The 25302-nt window shown below is 35.6% G+C and overlaps 1 protein-coding gene across 2 annotated transcripts; it reads left to right on the forward strand.

Moving 5' to 3' along the window:
- The first annotated feature begins 31 nt into the window (after nucleotides 1-31).
- LOC149736038 (rapamycin-insensitive companion of mTOR-like) lies at nucleotides 32-22293 on the forward strand. Of its 2 annotated transcripts, XM_089878399.1 has the most exons (37): nucleotides 32-54; nucleotides 706-856; nucleotides 1638-1685; nucleotides 1790-1887; nucleotides 2797-2858; nucleotides 3272-3403; nucleotides 3764-3966; nucleotides 4609-4750; nucleotides 5541-5639; nucleotides 6193-6340; nucleotides 7373-7460; nucleotides 7806-7963; nucleotides 8062-8237; nucleotides 8584-8700; nucleotides 9243-9396; nucleotides 9652-9860; nucleotides 10169-10280; nucleotides 10607-10749; nucleotides 11079-11205; nucleotides 11494-11658; nucleotides 12103-12248; nucleotides 12726-12845; nucleotides 13129-13381; nucleotides 13898-14080; nucleotides 14970-15133; nucleotides 15648-15772; nucleotides 16022-16129; nucleotides 16294-16464; nucleotides 16683-16735; nucleotides 17020-17833; nucleotides 18102-18150; nucleotides 18445-18547; nucleotides 18859-18943; nucleotides 19385-19567; nucleotides 19933-20056; nucleotides 21230-21368; nucleotides 22021-22293. In XM_089878399.1, exons 2-37 carry the CDS (start codon nucleotides 778-780, stop codon nucleotides 22060-22062), a joined length of 5322 nt encoding a protein of 1773 aa, XP_089734525.1. In that variant the 5' UTR covers nucleotides 32-54; nucleotides 706-777; the 3' UTR covers nucleotides 22063-22293. The 2 variants fall into 2 exon arrangements, with proteins under 2 accessions (XP_089734525.1, XP_089734526.1); XM_089878400.1 differs by lacking the exon at nucleotides 1638-1685.
- The last annotated feature ends 3009 nt before the right edge of the window (nucleotides 22294-25302 follow it).

The raw sequence follows: 25302 nt of genomic DNA on the forward strand, positions 1-25302 counted from the left end.
TTTATGAATACAATTCACTACTTTGTTGTTGTTCGTGTTGAACTAGAACTGAAGGTTTGTTTATTTGTTGAAGCCTCAACATTAACGAATTTTGCAATAATTAGCTGTTCTTATTACAAATTAAGTGGGTTTTAGGAATTTAGCATTACTATTGTAGTGTAGAGAAGACTGTAGTTCTTAATTTTCTAAATTTGTATTTTCTTTCTATGCGAAACGAAGTAAAGGATTTTACGGAAATTGTTGTGTTTTGTTGCTCATAAGTTTCAGTACAGTGCTAGTGAAGTATCCCCCCCATTAGTAATTCATCTCAAGCTATATCCCTAACGTTTCCCCCTATTAAGGATTCGGTGTTATTTTCCATACATTTTTTATGACTGTTTACAAGTTACCACGTATGCAGTTTGTTGGACCTTTGTAGGAAATTGCACCTAAGTTTCTTTGCATCACTACATGTTGAAAAGTTTGATGTCTATGTTTGTATGTCCTACTGTGGGTGCTAGTGAAGAAACCGCCCCTGTGTTATCTGCTAACTACTTATTTAATCAAAAAACCCTAACTAACCCTCTATAACTTCTAACTACCAACCTCTAACACTTTACACCAGCCTAATATGTATCACACAAAAGGATTCCTCTGGTAACGTACCACTACCAGAGGGACTAATACCTAAATTTATATATCTATTTCACCCCAGGCTCACCCCAGGCTCACCTCAGTCTAACTTAACATTGAGGTGAAATAATAAACATGTGACGCTGTGAATTGATTCTTGGTAACATGTCCTCCCTTGCTGTGATCCCAGCATCCTCTAAGAGGGTTAAAAGCCTTCGGATCCGAACTGGAAGATCAGGATCAGGTCATCATTTTAATCTTTATCATTTTGTTTTTACCCTGTATGACCTCACCCATATAGAACAGAATGTTCATATACAATGTTGAGGTAATGGGCCAACTCTGGCCTAAATCCCAGATCCCATGGCATGCCTCACTGTAGGACCTCATCCATATAGAATAGAGTGTGCATATACAAGGTTGGGGTTTTGGGGTAATGGGCCAACTCTGGCCTAAATCCCAAATCCCATGACGTGCCTCACTGTAGGACCTCACCCATATAGAATAGAATGTGCATGTACAATGTTGAGGTAATGGGCCAACTCTGCTCAAAATCTCAGGTCCGAAAGCATGGCACACCGACTGTAGCACTTCTCTCATGTAATATAGAATATAATATGCCGTAATATGTAAAGTAACATAGGTTTAGATTCTACCCCTTTGTTAACAGTATGAAGAAACTCTTTAGCTCGAATGTCGCTACTTATCTTTCTTGTCAGGCAATTGTTTTAGTATTTTACCACACATCAGGTCATTTTAATCTTTGAGACAAATATTGTTATTTTTTTAAAGACAAGTTGAATAACATTACTGTCAAGTAGCTATGTTTTGGTTGTTTATTACACATCAGATGAGGTAAAGCCTATTTTCTATGTTCTGAAATTTGGATTTCACGAATTTGTTTATATAAATATTTAATTCAATTTTTACATGTTTGTTTCCTTGCCAAACACTAACACTACCAACTCATAACTTGACTTACGCCAATGTTTTCATTACCACGTCTTAACAAAGTTTAAATTCAGGTCGTTTTGAACACAATGATGATACGATTCCAATTGATTTATCCCGAGGTAAATAAACAAAATCACATAGCCATGGTGGCATACAAGGAATTGCATTGCTTTGACCATGCACCTAAACCACCTATCCCTTAACCACTTCATCTTTTCATTAGATCCCAATGAGATACTGAAGGAAATTCTAATCAACGTCTCGGCCAAGCAGAGAGTTTCAACGGAACGAAAACTTGGCCATCTCAATAACTTAGTGAAGGTAAAAACAATCCCATGTTGTTAGTTAGTTACTTCACTGCAAGTGTGCAAGGACCATGATTATTTTAGATTATTTGTGTTGTAATGCTTATTTTATGTGACCATACTTATTATTTATTATCATACTTGTTTTATGCAAAGTTTATGCATAGCTTTAAGTAGTAGTGGCGAGCATCCAGGCAGTTCCCTCTAATAAACAAATATATCAAAAAACAACAATTTGCTTGTGTACAAATTGTAACAGCAATAAATCAGTGATAAAAATATGATTTTCCACAATATATTTACATGTTCTTATCTCGATTATCTGGGTTTAAAAAAGTTACAAATTATAATAAGCTTGAATGGAAAATTCCCATCTTAATAGGCAGCAGTATAGTTTACACTACAATGCATTTCTCTTTACTATAACAACACGATAGATGCTATCTCTCCACATGACTTGGTTGAGCAGCTGGCGTGCGGTCCATTAATCCTCATTCAATTTCAATTCAGTGTTTCCCTCATATACTACATAACAATACATGCTTCTATATTAACAATACGTGGTTTATCATAAGCTCTTGCTAAATTAAACAGCAGGTGCCAATGTACCATATAATAAACTATGGGCTTATTGTTACTACATATATAGGCTCAATACATTGTGTGTATATTTAGACTATGTTCCTTGTATTGAATTCCTACAAATCGGATTATAAACATGAGTGGGTGTGATGGGTGTGATGCCTAATTTACTATCTCTGCTTTGTTATGTGTAAAACTCAAATATTTAAACGTGGGCGTCTGTCGTTTTATTCAAGTCACAATGAATCTATTTAATCCATAATTTTTATTCAAACTCTTTTTAACTTTATTTTTTAATTTATGTAATCCATTTTAGTTTATGTAATCCATATTTTTTTCCTAGTTATTCTGCAGTATACCAGATGATGATGTCATCACAATTCCTATGGAAGTTATTATGACATGGTAAGACCACTCCAAGTATAATATATATATATATTTAATATAACTTTAACATTTAAATAAACATTGTTTTTATTTGTAAAACCCATTGCGAAGATCATTTTCAAAAAGATAAACACAATTTACAAATATAGTCTAGATGTTTCTAATGAATTACAAATATAATATATTATTTTTCCAGAGTTGTAAATTGCGATCCCTTATTCTCATATATATTCCTAGTGACGCAGCCAGAAAAATTAAGGGGGGGTTTTAATCAAAAAATGTAATTTTTTTAAATTTTTTTTTAAATTTTTTTTAAATTTTTTGGTTTAAAGGGGGAGGGGGCGACACCCTAACCCCCCCTGGCTGCAGCACTGCATACACCCCTTTTTATCTTTTTGTATAACATCCCAATTCCCAATATTTCCCCATAGTTTGAAACCGACACTGGTGTCCGAAGTAAAAGAAGTCCGAGCTGCAGGTGTTCGAGCTTACAGATATCTTATCAATGATGAACCGAGCAAAAGGATTTTTATGGATCTTAAACTAGACTACCTCATTACTAAGTGGGTTGCTCAAAATGGCTTTTTGTCGAAAGTACCTTTTTATCCAAAAGCTTTTTAACACGTTTTTTGCCGAACAGTTGATCTTGTTCTTTCCGAATACAAATATAGTTTATGGGGTCATTCATTGATCTTTTATTTTAAATTGTGAAATCTGATGCACTCCATACTTATCCATACTAGAGGAAAATTTTAGCGAAATTGTATATTTTGACTTTCTAATAATTTATTTCTAATCGAACAGGAATACTCGAATAAAAAAACAATTTTGTAGCAAAAAGTTCAACCAGTTTTCTTAATTACCATTTTTATAATTATATATGGTAAAATTTTGATCTATTTTATAATATTTCTATTCATCAGATGTCTTGACATCAGTCATTTCAACGAAGTGGAACGAATCCAAGCGATCCGATTGGTTCGTAAAATTGCACATATTAAACAACGGACCAATGAGACGATAATCCCACTTTCCCTCGCTTCGTGTATCGTTTCTGTGTCACTAGGTGGAGCTGAAGAGCGAGACCGAGTTTATCGTACTTGCCTCGCTGTGCTGTGTGAACTTGGTAGGTTCATTAGGTTGGCTGGTTAGATGGTAAATTAATTATGTTGTCATATATTGGCGCATAACATAGTATAAGGTTATGTACCATGGGAATACTATGTATAGAATACATAAACCAGAGCACACATACGCAGTGTGCCATGTAAAGGGCGCAGTGTAAATTAATCTACAAAACTAGTTTAGCCCATTAGTATATACCTATTTTGAGATTTTGTGCCCTTCTTAGGGAAATAATTATAATATGTTAGAAAACTTCTCCTTTTCGTGTCCCTGAATGTTTAAAACTGTTTAAATTTGTTCACAATGCTCTAAAATTGAACGTTTTGAGCTTTAAACGGCCAATTTTTCAAAATTTGGTGTTTCGAAACATATTGTGACTTATACAAGTACAACACCCTAATTTATAAACTGTTGTTGTTGCTCTAAAATTTACATCTAAACATACTGGGATCCCTTTAAACAACTGTAATAAATTAATAATAAATTCTGCCAATCTGACCCTGATTTGGTGCTCATAAAGTTTTTGTTTGGATTTTTGGTAAAACAATACAGGTTCTGGTATTACAAAAACATAAAAGACAAAAATCAACATATGTATAAATATTAAATACCCTATTTATATATTGTTGACAAAATTTTCCAGCGTTGCTCCAGCCCTGGTTAGTGGTGCGTTGTAATGGGATTCTTGCATTGATCAACGCTGTGTTGGAATGCCATATGTACCAGAGGATAAACGAATGTTTGTGCATGTCGCTCATGCATATTATCAACCACCCATGCATAAGGTAAGACGTTCATAATATTGAGTTAAATGTGTTAGGTGTAGGTTAAGATTGCCAAGTAGGTTGTATGATACATGACACCATAAATCTTCATGAAAATATAATAATTATAAGTATATATAATTTTTGGCACTGGTGAAGAAGGATTGCCCAGTAAAACATATAAATATAGACTCCAAGCTTTTTAAAATACAGGGGAGGCAAGGGTAGTTAGATGTGCATTTCTGTGAAATAAATTTACAAAAGTTCATATGTTGTAACTTGTAAGCAGGCATGAAATGTATGGAAAGTAACACCCATGTTATTATCGCTGTTGTTGCCCCACCACACGAGGATGAACACATTTTATGAGTGTTTATACAAATATCTCTATTTGATTAACACTTTACACTCAATGGACTATCAAAACAATATCCATGAATTGGTTACACCACAATTGTTTACATAAGCAAACATACAATATATATTTTGTTGGTAGTATTCCCTTATTTTAAATTGTAATTTTACAATATATCAACAAAACAATAATTTAAATTGATTTCTATTTTCGCGCACAGCAATTTATCACTACACAAGTTTTTTGTTGGTATGCCCATTTAAGTAACTACTAACTAGTAATAAATAATGAATATTTCCTAAAATGTTATAGTTTGTTAAATTTTAAACATAGGTTTTTAAAAACTTAATGTCCCGCTAACAGATTAAGAAAATTCAAGTGTGGCACATTCCTTTGAAAGTTCAAGAACCTTCAAATAAACCATATTTTAACACATGTATTCATTGTATTGCACAGAGAATGGCACCCCACTATATTAGATGTTGGACCCACCCTTGCCCCATACACTGAGCTTAACTACAGATTCCATGCAGATGTGGAAGATACAAAGTTAAAGTAAGTTTCCTGATCTCTCACTTACAAATTAGGATATTATTGGTGTCACACTGTAGCACAGTGGGCAAACTCCAGAAACACAAAAATAGACTTAGTTTTCTGAAAAAATAAGCTTTCTTGAACAAAAGCAATTTTCCTAAAACCTACAATTCAGGAGATTAAATGTTCTGCACTGTGGTGTAGTTCTTATTTTATCAATTTAATGTTTTTTACACTACTACAATTCATGGTTAGGCAGTAGCTCAAAAGCAAGCATGAAGTGTATGAATCGGAACATGAGTGTTTTAACAACTGTTGTTGCACCACACGTGTACAAACACGATATTTATTCATTTATTTTGATAGTTGAACTAAACCATGCGAAACATGTATTTCTGAATAATACTAACTGATTAAATCTGAAGAACATATATAAATTTAAAATGAGGTAACAATTAATAATGACTTTTGTCTCGTTATACCTACTGTCGTTGCCCCCACGCGCAACGATCAACTTATTACATTAATTCTTTCATTCATTGACACTTAATTAAAACGTGTGTTTTTGAAACAGAGACGAGCTAGAAATGCGATTCGCTGCAAGCAAAATGGCGATCGTATCGTTGCTACGAACGTGGGACGGACTTTTCCACATCGTGAAATCAAGGGATATGATTGGTTCGCTCGTAAACGCAATTCGCATACCTTACAATAACATCAGAGTAAGTTATGATGTCATAATGGATGAGTAATGGCTTTGTTTGGATCATAATAAAAGGTTTTACTTAGTTGTAAATGGAACATTATGTGTATCCCTATAATGTCGATATTAAGACTGTATTAATATAATTATATTATTAGTTTTTCCCGTTTATTGACTGTTGTTTTGTTCCCTTATCTTAAATTTTTAATTAAATTGGGCTTTGCTATTAAAACCAGTACAAAATGTTTGTGTTCATATTTAATTGGGGCTTAATTGTTGTGGTAAATGTAGTATGTTTGTATACAACTGTCAAATTTTAGTGAGAATCTTTTTTTTGTGTATCTAATGTAGTATTACTATTCTAAAGTATAAAAAACACAAGTTTAACTTAAAAGTAAAATTCAGTTTAGTTAGTTTCAATTATTGTAATGTATTTTTTATTATGTAATGTTTGTTAATTATTGTAATGTATTCTTATTAGTCTCAGATACTTTATAAAGTATACTAGTATAATTATTAAAAGTTAATGAGTTAATTAGTTACGTAATGAATGTAATATATTGTTTATTGCTTCTTGGCTGTTTGGACGAATTAACAATCGGATCATGTTTCATGAAAACAAATGGTTGTTAGATTTCTGTGATTATTCCTAGTAATGGACGTAACAACATATGTTGTAAATGCTAGCACATTGTATGTCCGTATATTATACATTGTATGGCTCTATAGTAGTTTTACATTAAAAGCTATTTGTATATATTTAAACAGAAAGAAAGTGTATATTAAAAGAAAAAAAAGATACAACTTATCTCTCTCTTTCTCTCTCTCTATATATACACCTTATGCTAAAGTCACTGCTTGTACATTTTGTTTTGTTTATATATTAGTAGCTGAACATAAAATGCAAGTAGAAAATATTAAACTAAGAAATACGCAAAATTATAGATTTAAAAAGTACATATTTTTTAAAAGCAATAGTTTAAATTTTAAGCAAAGTATTTAAATGACATTGTAGAGCCAACATAACCAAAGTATATTTATTGCATTGTAGAGAGGAATATTCGCCGTTCTTTGTGATTTATTTTACTTCAATGAACCAACATGGACTGAAGATTTTGAAACAGCATTGAAAGCCGCAGGTTTCTAGAATCTCATACATTCTATTGGTTTCTATACTATAAGGGCATCTTAACCTAGTGATATCGAGTTCAAGGCCTGATGCTGCTACTGTTATGGGTGTATGTGTCCTTAGGCAAAAAAACTTAGAAAACATTACTCCAACCCAGTGGTCAATAATTGATTGTCCAAATAGTCAGCCATACATAAAGACAATCATTACATTTGTGGTAACTCATAACCAGGCACGAGGTGTATGAAACAGAACACCTGTGTTATAACGACTTCCGTTGCCCCCACACGACCATAAATAAGTTACATTCATTCATTCCCAATTTCTCATATTTTCTCATACCCGTCTATTCCAGCTCCTGGTAGTTTCCGTGACAACTGGCGACATTCTGAAGGTTTTGTTGTCGCTGAAACAAAGTCACTTCTCCCCGTTCATTCATCCTCGCGACCGGACCTCGTAAACTCACATCTAGCAATCCTGCTTTCTTCTTTTGTACAGAGCGGGCTACTGCAGGTGAGTGTATCTGGATAGAGCGTTTTATTTTTGATAAACAAGACTACATATATTTTGCATATAAGACTGTTATTAAATATAGTTTTCTACTTTTCCAGGCATTAAGCAGTGTTGCCGTGTCCAGTGATGCGCAATCAGCGATATCTTCCACCATATTATTAGGATCATTGTTGCACTTGAATAGTCGATTGTTACCTCATAAAGATGTTTCCACCAATCAATGGTTGCTCCCGGATTTATTGAGAAATACCGGAACTAACTTGGAGGAGAATTTGTGAGTAATTAAATTATAATCATTAATAACACAGCTTTAATAGGAACAAATTCGTGTAAGTTTTTAAATTGTTTAATTAAATTTTTATTTTTGTGATTGTTAACAATAAAAAAATTATGAAATAAAATTCATGAAAAGAGTTGTTTTTTCACATCACCTCATATTTAAGTTTATTCCAATGTTTCGTGTGGTATTCGGCAAGACAATATCAATATTTTTTTTAAATATTTCTTTACGACAAGATATATATACTCACATGACAGACCTAATGCATTATTACAAAAGAATTAACTTAAAAATGCCCCAAAAATATTTTAATTGATTTTGACAAAACACCTGATTACAGAAGAATCAACTTAGCTGTGAAAAGGTTGGGTGAAGTCCATGCCATGTTAACAAGCCCCCCTAATACGTATAGTTTATATCTCAACCAACTTCAATACAATGTCAAGCAAACTAAGAGGTGAGATTGTTGGTGAATAGGGTGGTCTAACACGGGCTATAAGTGTAGCCAAGCCTGCTATAAAATTGTCTGCACTTCATTAATCAACAAACATTACATGACAGAGTATATATGCATGCTTTGGAATAAGTTATATAACCTTTATGGTGACTTCTATTATTGGTGACTTATAAAAATCAGTTGTAATATTTATATAAAGAATCTCGGTTAACAGAATAAATTGGTGATATTACATTAATAAAAAGATAATACAAAAAGATAATAAAAGATAGTAACATGGTGAATTGCATAAAAAAAAAACTGTTTTTCCGAATAATAAGCGCCTATGTTTGTGATAATACCTACGCCCATATGTACACTGACTGTATTTTTTTATGTTTAAAATATTTCAAAACACTACATGAAATTCCTCTAACAAAAAATGTTTTTTGCCCTTTTGGTTATAATGTTCGATGATCACACTACATACAAAATCATCTGTTCCAAAATTTATCATAAAAACTTTTTCTCTTAATATTCCTTCATTTCTCCTCTTCCTCCAGGGAGCCATCCTCCCAACCACGATCCCGCACATCCAGTGGAACATCCTTGGACTCAACTCCAACGTCCTTCTCCCTCATCCGGAGAAATAGATCTTTGAACATCATCCGCGATCATTCGGAGGAACTAACTCTTCTTGCTCTTAAAAACACAAAAGTGAGAGGTTTCCGGGATTTGATTTTATTTTCTTGGAATAAAGTAATGAAGATCAAATAAACACTAAACATGGGAGGTTGTTGTGAATAAAAATTAATTAAAACAAAGTCATAGGGGTACCAGAACCAGAGTATATTGCATTCACCTAATTATTCAAAAGTTTCCCATGTTTGAAAAATGTGAGGGTTATGTACAAAATTGAGTGTAAAAAAAATTTTTTTTAATACCGAATCGTTACCTTACCATATCCTACAGGTGTTAACAACTAAAGAAAAAGAAGACTGGGATTGGGGATCTCTATGTTCCCTCCTCTTATCTCCACCATCCATCATCTTCCTGCAAAACCTAGGAGTCGATGAAACCGTCCGAAGATTCTTCAGGAGGTTGATCTACTTCTATCTTCCGTCGAGTAAATTGTTCTCGGCGATCGACCTCGCTCAAGATGGTGGGCACGATCATAACAGGTGAGGATTGTGTGTCGGTTGGTTCTGTTAAGCTTCGTGGCGGAGCTTTACCTTTGAGGAAAGTTCTATTTTATATAGGTAAGATCCTATGGCGCAGCATGGCGTAGGTTTTGGTCTAAAGTTGTTTTAACCCTACCAACATTGCATTTAGGCCAGAGTTGGCCTATTACCCCAACATTGTATATGCACAGTCTATTCTATATGGGTGAGGTCCTACTGTGAGGCATACCATGGGACCTGAGATTTAGACCAGAGATGTATACTGACTTAGTATTCCCTTGTTTACATAACAATGCTTATTGTTTCAGAATATACGTGGTCACGGCGTGTCACATGGTTCAATTCCTTTCCAACTCCGACCAAGAGGGTCAACGATTGTTGCGCAATCTAGTGGAGGATATTCTCGCATTCTTACCAAAGGTTTGCTAAAAATATGTTAGTTGTAAAAGTCTGTGTTGTAATCTGTGTATGTAATAGTATGCTTTAAACATGGGAAGCTTATTTTATACCAGACATACATATTGTATTTATACACCTCATGCTTGCTGTCAAGTTATAACATGGGTGTTTTCTTGGATTGGACACGGATTGTGTATTTATACGCGTTATGCTCACTGTTCAGTTTAAAAAACAGTTCTACATTTCAGCTATCAAATAGCATAACCTCTAAAATGGAATAACATATTTTAAGTTTTAATTATTAATGCTGGGCCCATAACCACAATGACCTTTAATAACCTTTTCAGACAAACACAGAAACTGGAGGTTACAGCAGGTCAAATGGGTCACTTGGTGTCACATGTGCACGCGACTATTACCTCATATTGGGTTCATTGTCAGGTCATCGACACGGCGACAATATATTACAACAATGCAAAGTTTATAAATAGTAAGTTTTTGACCAAAGTATTTATAAAGATAAGTTCTCATGTAATTATCAAGTAATTATATAACAAAGTTGAATATGGCTTGGTGGTTTGGTGCTTGCCTTGTAACTTAAGGATACCGGGTTTAAGGCTTGGCGTTGGCACTGATAGGTGTATGTGTCCTTGGGCAACACACTTAACGGACGTTGTTTACTCCAAAATTACTTTTTTGTGTTATGCCTATATTCTCTCATCCCAGGTCCTCAAGGGCCTCACCCATACTGAATAGAATAGTATATGCTTATATTCTGTGTAGTGATACTTCTTACACCAATGTATTCTCAATGCGTAGTTACCTGGACCTAGCAAGTGAGACCACCCATGAGAGTTTGATCAAACTAATGATATCCGGGCTTCGTTACAACCAAAACAACAACGCACGTGCAGTGCTAAGTAAAGTTCTTAAAACCTGTAACGAGGTATGTATCTTATTGTAGCTAATGTATAAACTGTTACTACCATACATTCTATGTTCTCTCCATCATGTACGATCTCACCAATATAGAATAGAATATAAAATGTTGCAGCCAGGTGTAATTAAACCAAAATCAGTTTAATTTATTTATAAGATACAGTAAATCTAAATCTTTTTAAAGTCTATTCGTACATTTATTTCACGCACCTATATTTCAACATCCTGTCACTTCCCTCTTTCTTTTTTATTCTGACATAACACACCAATTATCTAACCCTTTATGACATCACAGGCATCCCGATTATATGCTACCGGCTTTCTACGAGTTTTACTTCGAACAAATTGCCCCGGGTTCCACCACTGGGGGTCAGAGTTGCTTACCACACAACTATTCGACCGAAGTAACGAGGTAACAGCGGAAGCGATCGACATACTCCACGAGGCGTGTGATGATAAGGTAAGTTACAAGATAGCTTACCTTGTAGTTATAGTGGTGTTGTAGGTGGAGGCCATGACAAGTTAAACCGAGACTGCATGAAAGACATACATAAGTGACCTGGCTGTCCCGTGATGGACCAACTCCGGCCTAAATCCTAGTTTTTTTAACAAGGACCTGACCCTGTTACCTATCCAAAATAAAATTTGCGTCATGGAATGGTCTAACTCTAGCCTAAATCCTAGATCTTCTTGCATGCCATGCACTCCTATAGGATAGATTTATAGAAATAAATTTTTATATGATCTTTATCTTATACATATATATATATGATATCTATTCCAGTAACAATACATAGTTTTGGCGTAATGCCAACCCTTGCCTAAACCAAACCTGGAAAACTAAGCCTACATAAAATAATAGTAACATCGATTTTAATATAAATATATATGATATCTATCCAAGCAATACCTACGAGCAGTGGTCCGTTTACGTCCGACACTCCTTCATCTTGGTGATCGTGGTTCGCTGCTCGTGTGTCGATTCATCTCAGATCCTAAAGGCTTCGAATATCTTTCGCAGAACCATTACCTTACTAGGGAGCTTGGGAGGTAAAAATTATTCGAAAGAAAAATGTGAAATATGTTAAATGAATAAAATTGAAAACACACTTGCATGGACCATAGGCGTCGGAACATTAAGCATCCTGACGAAAACGGGGGTGGCCAGATAGCAGTTATAGACGTATTATTACACAAGTAAATCGTCTTAAAAAAAAGTGTTTTAAAAATGAATAAAAAATCACTTGCATAGACCTATTTACACAAGTTATCTATAGTAATGTGTAAAACTACATGCGTGGACCTATTACTACAAATAAACTGTCTTAAAAAGATTTGCAGACAATTCGTTTTATGATAAATGGAGTTTTTGTTAGGATTTTTTTTTCTAAAACTAGGTTGATAACTTTTTAAAAAAGCCTTTGGAAACACGTAGCAACAATTTATCTGGAAAAAGCTGTTCCCAATTAAACAGTTTTTATTTTACTTGCTTCCCATATCTAAATAAGTAAACCCCAATCTCTACAGGTGGCGAAGTCAGTACAACGAGAAATATGTTCTCTATGTTGAAGAATTGCTGAAACTATCGCTGACGAGTTTCGAACGACCAAATAAGGAAGATGGGTTTGTACGAAGAAGCGGTAACAGGTGAGAATAATTTCATTGCTCCTTTGTATAGTTTTTTATTTCATGTAACTTTTTATTTATTTTCATAACAGCTGAATTTTGAGTGATTTGATTGTTTTTTCATATCTTTTGATCAGGATTTAAGCCATTTTGAGATGTTTATACTTTGGAAAGATACCTATTTATAAATTGTGTTTAAGAATTCTTTTAAAATAAATATGTTCTTTGAGTAGTAATAATTCAAAACTTTTTTTGTAAAATGTTAAGTTTTATTTCATTGATAAAGGTTTTGTTTAAATCGTAGGAAATATCGTCAATCTGTGTTTCTACCCGCCCATTTATACGGGGAGTTATGTAAGCACGAGAAGGGGGCAAAGTTACTAGAGCATGAAGGGGCGTGCAAGGATCTTACTGAAACGCTGAGTCAGCAAATTAAACTGCTTGGTCATACCCATGACTCGTCAAAATCACCGGAAACTGAGATGAATGGATGTGAGAATAAGTTGGCTGGTGAAGATGGGCAAATGTTAAAGCTGAAAAGTTGTTTGTGGGCTTTGGTGAGATTGCTTTGTTGATTAATGACTATATGCTGATACATTGGTTAGGCTGTCTGTAGCTAAGATGATATGGGTTCAGAGCTTGAGGCAGCCACAGATTCACCATTGTGGGCATATGTGTCCTTGGGCAAGACACTTAATGGCAGTAGTAACCTATATAACTCGTAAGCGATGAAACAGAACAACCGTGTTTTAACGACTATCGTTGCACTGTCATGCGAGGATAAATAAGTTACATACATGGTAACTTTTAAGCGGGCTGAGGTGTATGAAACAGAACACCTGTGTTATAACTACTATCGTTGCCCCGCCATGCGAGGGTAAACAATAAACATTCATCTTTTTATGTCATTTATATTTATGGACTGTTTTGTTTTTTAAGTAACCAAACTATATGCACAATTATCTTTATTTTTAAACATTTCTGTCAAAAGATTAAAACCATCTTCATACATTTATTTATGGTATATTCCTATTCAAATGGTTAAGCTACAATCAACACTAAATACTTCACAGGCACATATTGGTTCTACTGTGTGGGGGCTTGCATTGTTGCGATCCAGTGGTGCTTTGCCCATCATATCAAAGTTAGCGTCTGAAACTGACAAGCCATCAATCAAAGGAACTTGCGTTTACTGTTTGAGTGCCGTCGCCCAAACTATACCTGGTGTAGAGGAGCTTAGATGTCTTGGTTGGGAGGTTAGTGTTGTTTTGTTGGAATTGTGAAATATTTTAAATTGAAACTATTAACTAAACATATTGTCATGTGTAAGTGTGTATAGTACTGCAGTGGATTTCCAATATATTTAAAGATTGTGTTGATATATGTTTTTCAATATATAGTCAGTTTTATACAAAAGTACTCCGAATAAAAGCTACTTCCGCAGTATTCAAAATTAAAAACTCTTTGCCTTTTGTATATAATAAGTTTAAATATAATTCTCATTTATTCTAAACCAAAGCTATCCACCATTCTACTCAATTATCCCACAGAGCGTTTCAACAACGCCTAATAAATATAAGGGTGAGGTCTTCAGTGAGGCACACCTGAGACTTGGGGTGTAGGTTTATTACCCCAACACCCAGTGTGCTACCATCTAGACCCCACTGAGGTGGTTTATAGACACTCAATAATAGAGATTATATTCTATAAGGGTGAGGTCTTCAGTGAGGCACACCTGAGACTTGGGGTGTAGGTTTATTACCCCAACACCCAGTGTGCTACCATCTAGACCCCACTGAGGTGGTTTATAGACACTCAATAATAGAGATTCTGTTCTATAAGGGTGAGGTCTTCAGTGAGGCACACCTGAGACCTGGGATGTAGGTATATTACCCAAACACCCAGGGTGCTACCATCTAGACCCCACTGAGGCAGTTTATGGACACACAATAATAGAGATTCTATTCTATAATGGTGAGGTCTTTAGTGAGACACACCTGAGACCTGGGGTGTAGGTATATTACCCCAACACCCAGGGTGCTACCATCTAGACCCCACTGAGGCAGTTTATAGACAGACCAGAGTTGTCTCATACCGGAAATTAATTCCTACCAACCCATTAACCCATGACCTTTTACCCCACAGAGCGTACTAACAATGGTGAACACCCTTGATGACCAAAGGGAAATCCCCGACACCCCCCTTGTACCCGTAGTCACCCCACATTTGAAACGAAACCTGTCAATTAAAAAATCCACTTCAAGAGTTTCACAACGATCCAATGCTAGTAGTAACTCCAAGTCGAGCAGGTATTTGTGTATAAATATATATCTCCACTAGTTTTTAGTTCATATATCCCTACGTAAGTCTAAGTCAGCCAGGTATGTATATATATTAAATATTGATATGAGTTTCTAGTATAAACAGATCACTCGTGTTATAACGACTGTCGTTGCCACGCCATGCAAGGATAAATAAGTTACATTCGCGGTAACTTGTAAGCGAGCACGAAGTGTATAAAACAGATCACCCGTGTTATAACGACTGTTGTTGCCCGCCATGCGAGGATAAATAAGTTACATACGCGGTAACTTGTAAGTAGACACGAAGTGTATGAAACAGATCACCCGTGTTATAACGACTGTTGTTGCCCGCCATGCGAGGATAAATAAGTTACATGTATGGTAACTTGTAAGTAGACACGAAGTGTATGAAACAGATCACCCGTGTTATAACGACTGTCGTTGCCCCGCCACAGGGAGATAAAAGATATTTTATGCATTTCATTGCGGCGTAATTAAATAATTTTATTAATTCCACCAGATTCAGCCCTGATGGAAGCATCAGTAACTTGAGCTTGACGACCTCTGACCTTTCACCTTCTTCCTCAGCCAATGAGGAGATCTTAAAACCGTGGTCACTCAGTCGGAACGAGTCATTGAAAAAAAGTAAATTGTTTATTTTGATGATTTTAGTAATTATTTCTTTGTGTGATATTTAAAGGGAACTCTTTAAACAGTAAAAAAAGGTAACTTTTGAGTTTTTTGGTTTTCAAAAAAAAACTTATCACCGGCATCATATATTTTTTACAGGCATTCAGTTTTTTGACATTGTTAAAATGTCGTTTTACTTTTAGTTGTAAACGTGGGGAACCTTATTTTTCAACATTTATTTGAAACATCTTTATTTTACTCCAGAATCAAAGAAGAAGCCCTCCTCCCAAGATGATTATATTTTCATCACGACTCAAACCTCGGCAAGCGATTCAATCGCTAGTTCAGAACAAAGTGTTTCTGAGACTGGAGGTAAGGAATAAAATAAAGATTAAAACACTTGAATAAATAATATATAAGCAATTAAGTAGGGATGTAGGGTAACGGGCCAACTCTGCCGTAAATCTCAGATCCATAGCTTGCCATTGCCTTTCACAATCTTCAGATTTTACCTATGTATTGTTTTTAACAATCAGGTTCTATGACATCACCATTGAGCAGTAAAACACCGAGTCCATCCAATGACATCACCATGACATCATACGACTCATCATTTTCCTCGCTGAAGAAATCTGATTGGAAGAAACATGGAGCTCCCGTTGCCGTGGGTAACGGACCAAAACCGAGGATGCGGGACCGATTTCTTGGTACGTTTTCATGATGTCATCAGACTTATAATGTCATAGTTGTTAGTGATGTCATAGGTATTTATAATAGCATAGATCTATATTCTATTCTGTGTGGGTCAGGTCTTTGTTTTTCAAGACCCTTGATTTTAGACCAGATTTGGTCAATTAATGATCAATATGGCATAGACATTTACAATGTCACAATAACTTTTGATGTAACATCGTTTTTTTTACAGAATTCTTTACAAAGAAAAGTCGAAGCAAATCCCTCGCTTACGGATCATTGTTTGTAAGCATTGTGATGTCAGAATTGTATTTATATAACTGGCAATTTGGCTTTGTTAAATAAATGAAACAATAATTAGATTGTTTTTAACAACAAATAAGTGGTAACCCGTAAGCAGGCACGAGGTGTATGAAACAGAACACCCATGTTATAACTACTGTCGTTGCCCCGCCATGCGTGGATAATTAAGTTTAATTTGTTAATCAAAGTCAATTTAGTTGTAGAAGTTGTAAAAAGTTAACCATGGTTTGATTATGAGCAGATAATCGTATTATTACATCACACAGGGTATGAACCATAAGCATCATGACGACTCATCTTCTGGTTATGTGTCGGATCACATAGCAACCAACGATCACCTAGCAACAGGAGATAACCATGACAACGACGACGTTGTAAAGGACCATCCACCGTTAGCGCTAGGGAGCAACGACCGCGCGATTGGCCGATTACACAGCTCCACTACGCTTACTTCATCTTCTAATGTTTCCATTGAAACGGTAAAAACTTCGGAAATCCGCAGTGATGACCAACATAAAAACGGCTCCAGGACATCCTTATGGAACACTAATAATTCAGGGCAAACTGGGTCAGCACTGGGGGAGCAAGAAAAGATGGTTTATGACGAAAAAACAATCGATAAATTTGATTCGCAACGCAGCAGGTCGTTGCCTGATATGTTGGAGTTATCTAAACCAACACTAGAGGCGCCAAGGACGTTAAATCTTGTTCGAAAACCGAAATTAAACGGAGAAATCCCTCAAGGTGTTGTGGCACCTGTACAGCCCCCTCAAGTCTTAGTTCACGCAGATACAGTGGAATTAAAGTCACCTACTGCTTGCATGCCTCAGTATGTTAAAGTGGAAACCAAAACCTGCAATGTGGTGGAGAATAAAACGAACTTGCTCACCAGTGATGCGAGTGAGAAAAGTGAGTTCGCTTTCAGCAGGTTACGTGGCAACACTCAGATATCGCAAGATTCCGGGATCGTTGATTCAACTTCCCCATCGAGGAATCTGGAGCGTTGTGATGTCATAGTAGTGGATAGTGATGAAACAATGAGTGAATTAGAACCAGGATGGACGTTAACGAAACCAAAAGGTCAGTTTAATTATATTTGGTTGTATTTAACGGGTATAAAAAAACAGGAACAGCCAAAGTATATTGCATTCACCATGTTAATCAAGGAGGTTCCCGAATGTAATTGTATTTTAACAATGTTACCTCAGATTTCACCACAAAAATGTGATGCCTATGCTCTTATGTTGGGCTTCAATATGGTGTAATTTAATTTTTATTTATTGTTTTTTACTAATGTTTTATTAAAAGCTGGTAATATTATTTCAATATTATTGTTGTAACATCATAGGTATCACTGCCGCCCGTGCTTTACGAAATAGAACCGACAGTCTTACCAGGTTAGCACTTCTGTAACTTTGTGAAAGTACATTTTTATGTTGTGTATGGCTGATAATTTGAACAACCCATTAGTGACCACTGGGTTGAAGCAATTGTCTTTAGGTGCCCAAGGACATATGATATACGCCCAGAATGGTAGCAGTATCGAGACTCTCGTACCAGTTCTTCTTTAGTTATATGATGCAATCACATAACCACTAAACCATTTGTGTAAAACATTTTTTTTCTGTCTTTACCAAAGTGAGAAAGTTCTGTTTAAAACACGAACAATACTTTAATATTTTAACCAACAGACCCGAGATGGAGGTTCTACCACACGAAGATAAAATATCAATTCTACATCAGACTCGTTACGTTGGCATTGTTGTACCAAGTGACTTTAATAAGTTTATGAAGGTTTGTATTGTGTGTGTGGTTGGTTTGTCGGTTGCAGCAATTTACATTTTGTTGTTAGTTTTGCCTTTAACCATAAAAAAAATGAAAAAAAAGTTAAAAACACGAAAAAAGTTCAAGTACTATTTTGTACAAAATATAGACTTAGGTCTGCTGTAGTTCTGGTTCTAATACTGTGATAATTGCTCAAGTTTTGGTTGTTTTTAACCTCAAATACAATAAAAGCAATACAAAGTTAATTTAATTTCTTACAAAATATGAACTTTAATCTGCTGTATTATTTGGTTCTAATATGGTCATTGTTTATTCAACAGAGAGTTGATTTGGACAAAGAAGATTCAAAGGAAATGAAACCTTCATTGGTTGCATTATATGAAGATATGGTGGATAAGGATCAAGGTGGGAGTGTGTTTGATGCATATGGTGTTTTATGAGTGTATGGTATGAGGTGATAACAGTGCTAACTATTGGTTGTATAATTTGATAAACCAGCTCATGCAATGTTATGGAGAGTTGTGTGCGTGTTGTATGTGTTTATGGTGGTTGAGAACTAGGTTGTATTGGTAAAGCACATCATGTCAATGTATAGGGTACTGAGCACTCCAAATTTTTTGGGGTATTTTTAACATTAAGTTGAAAGTTTTACAAAAAAATTCCATTGGTCTTGTGGTATTGAAAAAAACTTGTCTAAGGCAGTTTTAGCTCTTATTCACACAAAAAATCGAAACTTATTATATGGCCAACTAGAAGACCATTACAGTGCTAAATGTTCATGATGTTTAACTTTAACCAATAAAATTACCCTCTCCCCTCAATGTAACCCCATTTTCACCCATGTAGACCCTGGGGAAACCCCTACGAAGCCCACTCGTCATAAATTCCGGGGTTTAGGTGGTTATGGTTCAGCGCACACAGCGCTTATGATGAAACAAACAAAGTCAGTTCGCAGCAACCAATCAGAAGCCTCGTTTGCTCGAACACCAGACAGCCTTCTCAGCGAATCAAGTGATCTGTGTTATATTGGTGAGCATAGATATCTTATATGATTCATTGAGATGTTAATAGTCATGTTTTCTTAAACTGTGAGAAACACAAAGTGATTGGGGGCTTGCATTGTAACCGAAAGATACTCGATTCGATGCTGATACCATTGATGCTACGGACTAGCAGGCCCTGCTGACTTTAGATCAGAGATTTTGTGTTCAATGCCTAATGTAGGCACCAGGTGTATGAAACAGAACACCCGTGGTGTCACAACCGACTGTTGTTGTCCCGCCGTGCGAGGATGAATAAGTTACATTTAACCATGGAATTAGGCCTTAAAGCAATGGTATAATGTAAGTGATAGAAGCTGTGAGGATAAATAAGTTACATTATTTCACATAAAGGAGGACAAGCAGTAGATCCTGACAGCGAAGAATTTGTTCAACTTTTCCACGAAGAGATCATTCAACTTGTGACTAACCTTGGAAGTTCTGTTGGGATAAAAGCTCATGAGACTGCACTACTACTGTGAGTTTATTGTTTCTATTAATGTATGTTTAATGTTGTTTTTATAGGTGGAAATAAAAATGGCTTATCATTTTATTTCTGTGGCTGCCGAATACCTAAAGTTCTTTTGGCTGTTTTTGTAAAAGTTTTACTTATATTTTTGGATAATACTTGTGAAAAAAGTCACGTAGAAAAAAGGCATAGAAGCGCTATATTATTAAGAACCCATGGTATATAGTATAGAGTAAGTTATGCATCTAATATCTATGTATATGTTAAGAAGTATTAAGGTATATGCTTTGACTTCCATTATATAGGGGTGAGGTTCTATAGTGTGGCTTGTCAGGGGGCACTGGGATTTAGGTCAAAGTTGGCCATTACCTGAACATTGTTTCTCCACTTTCTATTTTCTATGGGTGTGGTCATACAATGAGGCATGCCATAGGACCTGAAATTTAAGCCAGAGTTTGCTCATTACCCCAACATTGTATATGCATATTCTATTCTATATTGGTGAGGTCCTACAGTGAGGCACGCCATCTGGATTTAGACCAGAGTCGGTCCATTACCTCAACTTTGGTTTGGACTTGAGTAATAATTGATGATTGAAGTAAAATTAACATTTTTAAGTAAAGGATTCTACTTGATGTATTATGTGTTAATATTTGTCAACATTTGTTCAGCTGTTGTTGTTATTTAAACTAATGGTGCGGAAACTATGTCAATATTATGTTTCTTGGGTAAACAAACAAACAGAACCAAAGTAATTTATCAATTTTTAACATTATTAACTTTGTTGACTTATTATTGTTGGTTGAAAAACTTGTTTTTAATTTATATTTTCTCAATTTTAAACACATTTAGGACGTGAAATGTAGGTTTAATGCTTTATTACCCTAACACCCAGGGTGTTACCATCTAGACCCCACTGAGGCAGTTTATAATCAGGTAGAGTGTAGACAGTCCACAGACAGGTTTATAGTGAAGCACACTTGGGACCTAGAGCTAAATGTTGTAATGTGATTACATATTCCATGTGTAACAAAGGGGTTTTGTTTAATAATCACAAAGTTACATACGTGGTAACTTGTAAGCGTGCTTGAGTTGTATGGAACAGAACACCCGTGTTATATTGACTGTCATTGCCCGCCACGCAAAGATAAATAAGTTACATTCCTTCTCTTTCTTCACCAGAATGAAAGAGAAAAGATTTGAAGTTTTTGACTCCCTGTTATTATACAACCACGTGGTGGGGCTAATGAGCGAATACAGCTTCAGGTTAAGCACGCGACGATTCGTTCAGGAATTATTTCAAGATGTTCCTTTTACTGAGGTTGGTGGTGTGGTATGTTTTCTAGATTTTTGTTATTACCAAGTGTATTATAAGTGTTAATATGCCATACATGGTGTATTTATATTTATACACCAAATGCTGTAAGCTATGCTATGTTTTTACTTTGGAATTTAGAACATTTTTGGTTTTTTAAGTGCATTGATATCACTGTACTGGTGTGTCTTACACCTCATGCTCACTGTCGAGTTATAACATGGGTGTTTCCTTATACACCAGACACACATGGTGTATTCATACACCTCATGCTGACTGTCGAGTTATAACATGGGTGTCTTCTCATACACCAGACACACATGGTGTATTCATACACCTCATGCTCACTGTCGAGTTATAACATGGGTGTCTTCTTATACACCAGACACACATGGTGTATTCATACACCTCATGCTGACTGTCGAGTTATAACATGGGTGTCTTCTCATACACCAGACACACATGGTGTATTCATATACCTCATGCTCACTGTCGAGTTATAACATGGGTGTCTTATAATACACCAGACACACATGGTGTATTCGTACACCTCATGCTTACTGTCGAGTTATAACATGGGTGTCTTATAATACACCAGACACACATGGTGTATTCATGTATCTATAATATAATATTACCATCAATTTTCTCTCCCTAGGTTTATGAAGATGCCAAAAATGCTTTGAAATCCATTCAGTGAAATCTCCCTCTCACTTTTCCTCTTTCTTTTCTCTTCTATTCTCTTTTTCTCCGAGGAACTCCAACTGTTAGATGCAGTACGCTGGCGTGTCGTCCATTTGTGAAAGAAGCGTCAACAATCTTATTTATTACGTCACAGTGCAATGTATTGTTGAATCGTGCTACGTCATTACATGCCCTTATAATAGAGCCATGTACACTCAAAATAATAAACGTTTTATTAAAGATCAAATCAGCGACTTGTTAAACGTTACACAGTACATAATTTGCCATGGCGAATCGAAAATTTATGTTGAAATTAAGCGGTCTAGAAACGGCTGCAGTTAATATCCTTGCGTGCCACACATGGAGAATTTATTAAGCTTTAAATTGAACGTCAATAACCCTCGAAATTCGTGTCTGACGTATGCGGTAATCACTACAGGAGTCTATAAAAGTCGGTGGCAAATGCCGCCGCACCTAAATGTTGTTTTGTTTTGAGTGGCAATTTTTGCATATATACCAGGGTGGGTAAGATGGTCCATGTTTTTATTCTTCTTTATCGTCCCATTTGTTAGTAAACAAAGAATATTTTTACAGAATTATATAACCGTATCCTCGTGACTTTAAAAAAGCTATGTTAGTTGTTAAAAACACGATCAGGAAATATGGTATTTATGTGCTAACGGTATCCATCTTATCCCCCGTTATTTTATATATGCGAACCGTTAAGAGTTATAATTCTAGTACGCAGCATTCCAGAAAGCATAGTAAGTTTCACCGTTAGAATCACACGGTGTTTTACAAAATATAATATTTCTCCTAAACTAAGTTTATAATTAGTGGGATTAGAAAACCTTATTCGGTTCAATCTGCTCAACCCATTACAAACATACGGGAAACAAGTTTTATATACACTGCATACGTCATACATAACTCGCTGGGGCCGTGCCAACTCTGGCTTAAATCCCAGCAAACCCCCTGCGGTTGTACCACCCTGTAAGACCTCACCCATATACAATAGAAGGCTGAGTCATATAGTAGGTTGGGGGGAAATGGGACACCTTTAGCACATAATAACCAAATATCCTGATCTCGTTTTAAACAATTAACAACGATCTATGGGAGTCGCGAGGATACAGTTTTATAATTCTTTGAATTTCCTGTGTTTACTACCAAATAGGACAAGAAAATTGAAGCAAAGGTGTACCATGTCTCCCCACCCTACTATATTATAGAAGTTGTGCGACAAATTAAACGGGTTTAGCAGCCAAGAGTTTTAATGATTACTTTTACTCAAGTTATTTTACCTCTTGGATGTTTTTAACGACTGTAGTTTTGCTGCAAACTCCTTTCTCTTTGTTGTTTTTTATTAGTTTGAACTTCGTTGTCGAATTTAAAGCGATAAACAAAATTAGTCTTACAAATTACGTATCTTTAAATACGATGACGACATAGTAAACAGTGTAACAAATAACAAACGTATCCGCTTATTCCAGTATATACCAATTAAGACTTAACCACTAATACGTTATGGGTGAAAACATGTTTACTTTGAATGCTAGTAAACAGTATATAGGACGCGTTCAGATTCCATTTAATTTCGCTTAGAATGTAACACTGATGGGTGTTTTAGTTTTAAACCTAAAAAATAAGACAATTGTGTCATATATAGTATGTTGGGGTAAAGTGGGACACTTTTTGTTTTTGTCGTTTCATTTAGTATTAAACAAAGATTATTTACAGAAATACGTAACTGCATATCATCACGACTCTAAAGAAGGGTGTTCATTGTTAAAAACACGATTCGGAAATGTGGGACATTATGTGCTAACGGTATCCCATCTTACGCAAACCCTACTATACGCGTGCTGTTTGTTTGTATTGAAACCATCAAGTAAACCCCGTATGATCTTGCACCTGATATAAGATATAAAGCGAGTTCTATTACAACGAGGTAAATATAGACGCAAATTTTAATCAAATGAGAATTTGCCTGCGTTGAATTTAATTTGCTGCTAAAACCGCTAAAGCGGTGTAAACCATAATAAACAGGGCAATGGCCTTTAGCGAGGTACGAGGAAAGTTAATTATGTTTCAAAATTAATTTGCTTTTGAGTCTGGAATGTAATACCTCAAAATAATTTACCAAGTTTTGAAGTGTATGATATTTTAATAGACCTTTTCCTAGTAATCGCAACATAAATATATGTTTCACATTTATTGGATGATGGTTTAACGTTGTCTCGTTAAATCGTGTGTGGTAACGCCAGGGAATAGGTTTATGCTACAGGCGGCTAATATAAGTAAATAGGAATTAACTTTTAGCCAGTGACATTAAAATGTGGGGAGGCAAGCAGGCATAAAGGGTGACATTGTGTTTGTTAACGGCAAATGCGAATTTATTAGATATGTTTGCTATGGAAGTGTGAAAACGGGTAAACAATTTTGTCGACTGTCTTGTTTTAAAATATGGCTTGTGCATGCTAATCATAAGTGTTTTATAACATAAGTTTCTTTTAGCCATAATACGCGTCTCTTTGAGCATTATTATGATACCTTTGAACTGTAACTGAGACAAACAAAAGTCGCGGTAAGATCATTTATATGTAAACGCAAGAAAAGTGCGAAGTTTTATATTTCTCTGTGCTTAAACATATGAATTGTTTATATAATCTTATCTGTTATAACGTATGTAAATTCTAATGTTTCCTTGCATCATTTTGTTAACTGTGTTAAGACTGTTAAAAGTTATTGTGTCATGCTTAAGAAAGGCAGGAAAATAGCTCAAAATTAATCTAGCTTTACTTAAAGCGAGGCGCGCGTCTCGTCTTGATTAATTACGAAACCAACTAATTGGGCGGCGAACCACCTTCGTTCGCTGCCACCAGCCAACCATAAACAATCAACCGCCGTGCCTTAAGCTCTCGGTGTCGGGATATATTCGTTCCCATCGTTAAATTTGGACCGGGTGAAACAATTATTTAGTAGTGGGGGGAAGACGGAACACCCTTAGCACATAATGTCCAAATATTCTGATCGTGTTTTAAACAATTAACAACGGTCTAAAGGAGTCGTGAAGATACGAATTCTTTAAATGTTCTTTGTTGACAAATGGGACGAGTAATCAAAATGAAAAGGCGTCCCATCCTCCCCCATTTTACTTTATTTATATATTTGCGCATGCGCAACAGCGCTCGGTCCAAATTCAACAGCCGGAACAAATATATCGCGACACCAGGCACAAAACAAACCAGCGGTT

The sequence above is a fragment of the Ciona robusta genome, chromosome 5 (assembly GCF_009617815.1).
Source record: "Ciona robusta chromosome 5, ASM961781v2".
Taxonomy (NCBI): Eukaryota; Metazoa; Chordata; class Ascidiacea; order Phlebobranchia; family Cionidae; genus Ciona; species Ciona robusta.

What these genes read in the sequence shown, in the direction of transcription:
- LOC149736038 (XM_089878399.1), top strand. Translation starts at nt 778, where the DNA reads ATGTCCTCCCTTGCTGTGATCCCAGCATCCTCTAAGAGGGTTAAAAGC. An exon ending in GATGCGGGACCGATTTCTTG is followed by an intron (nt 16,465 to 16,682) that starts GTACGTTTTCAT and finishes TTTTTTTTACAG; the next exon opens with AATTCTTTACAAAGAAAAGT. An exon ending in AAGATGTTCCTTTTACTGAG is followed by an intron (nt 21,369 to 22,020) that starts GTTGGTGGTGTG and finishes TTCTCTCCCTAG; the next exon opens with GTTTATGAAGATGCCAAAAA.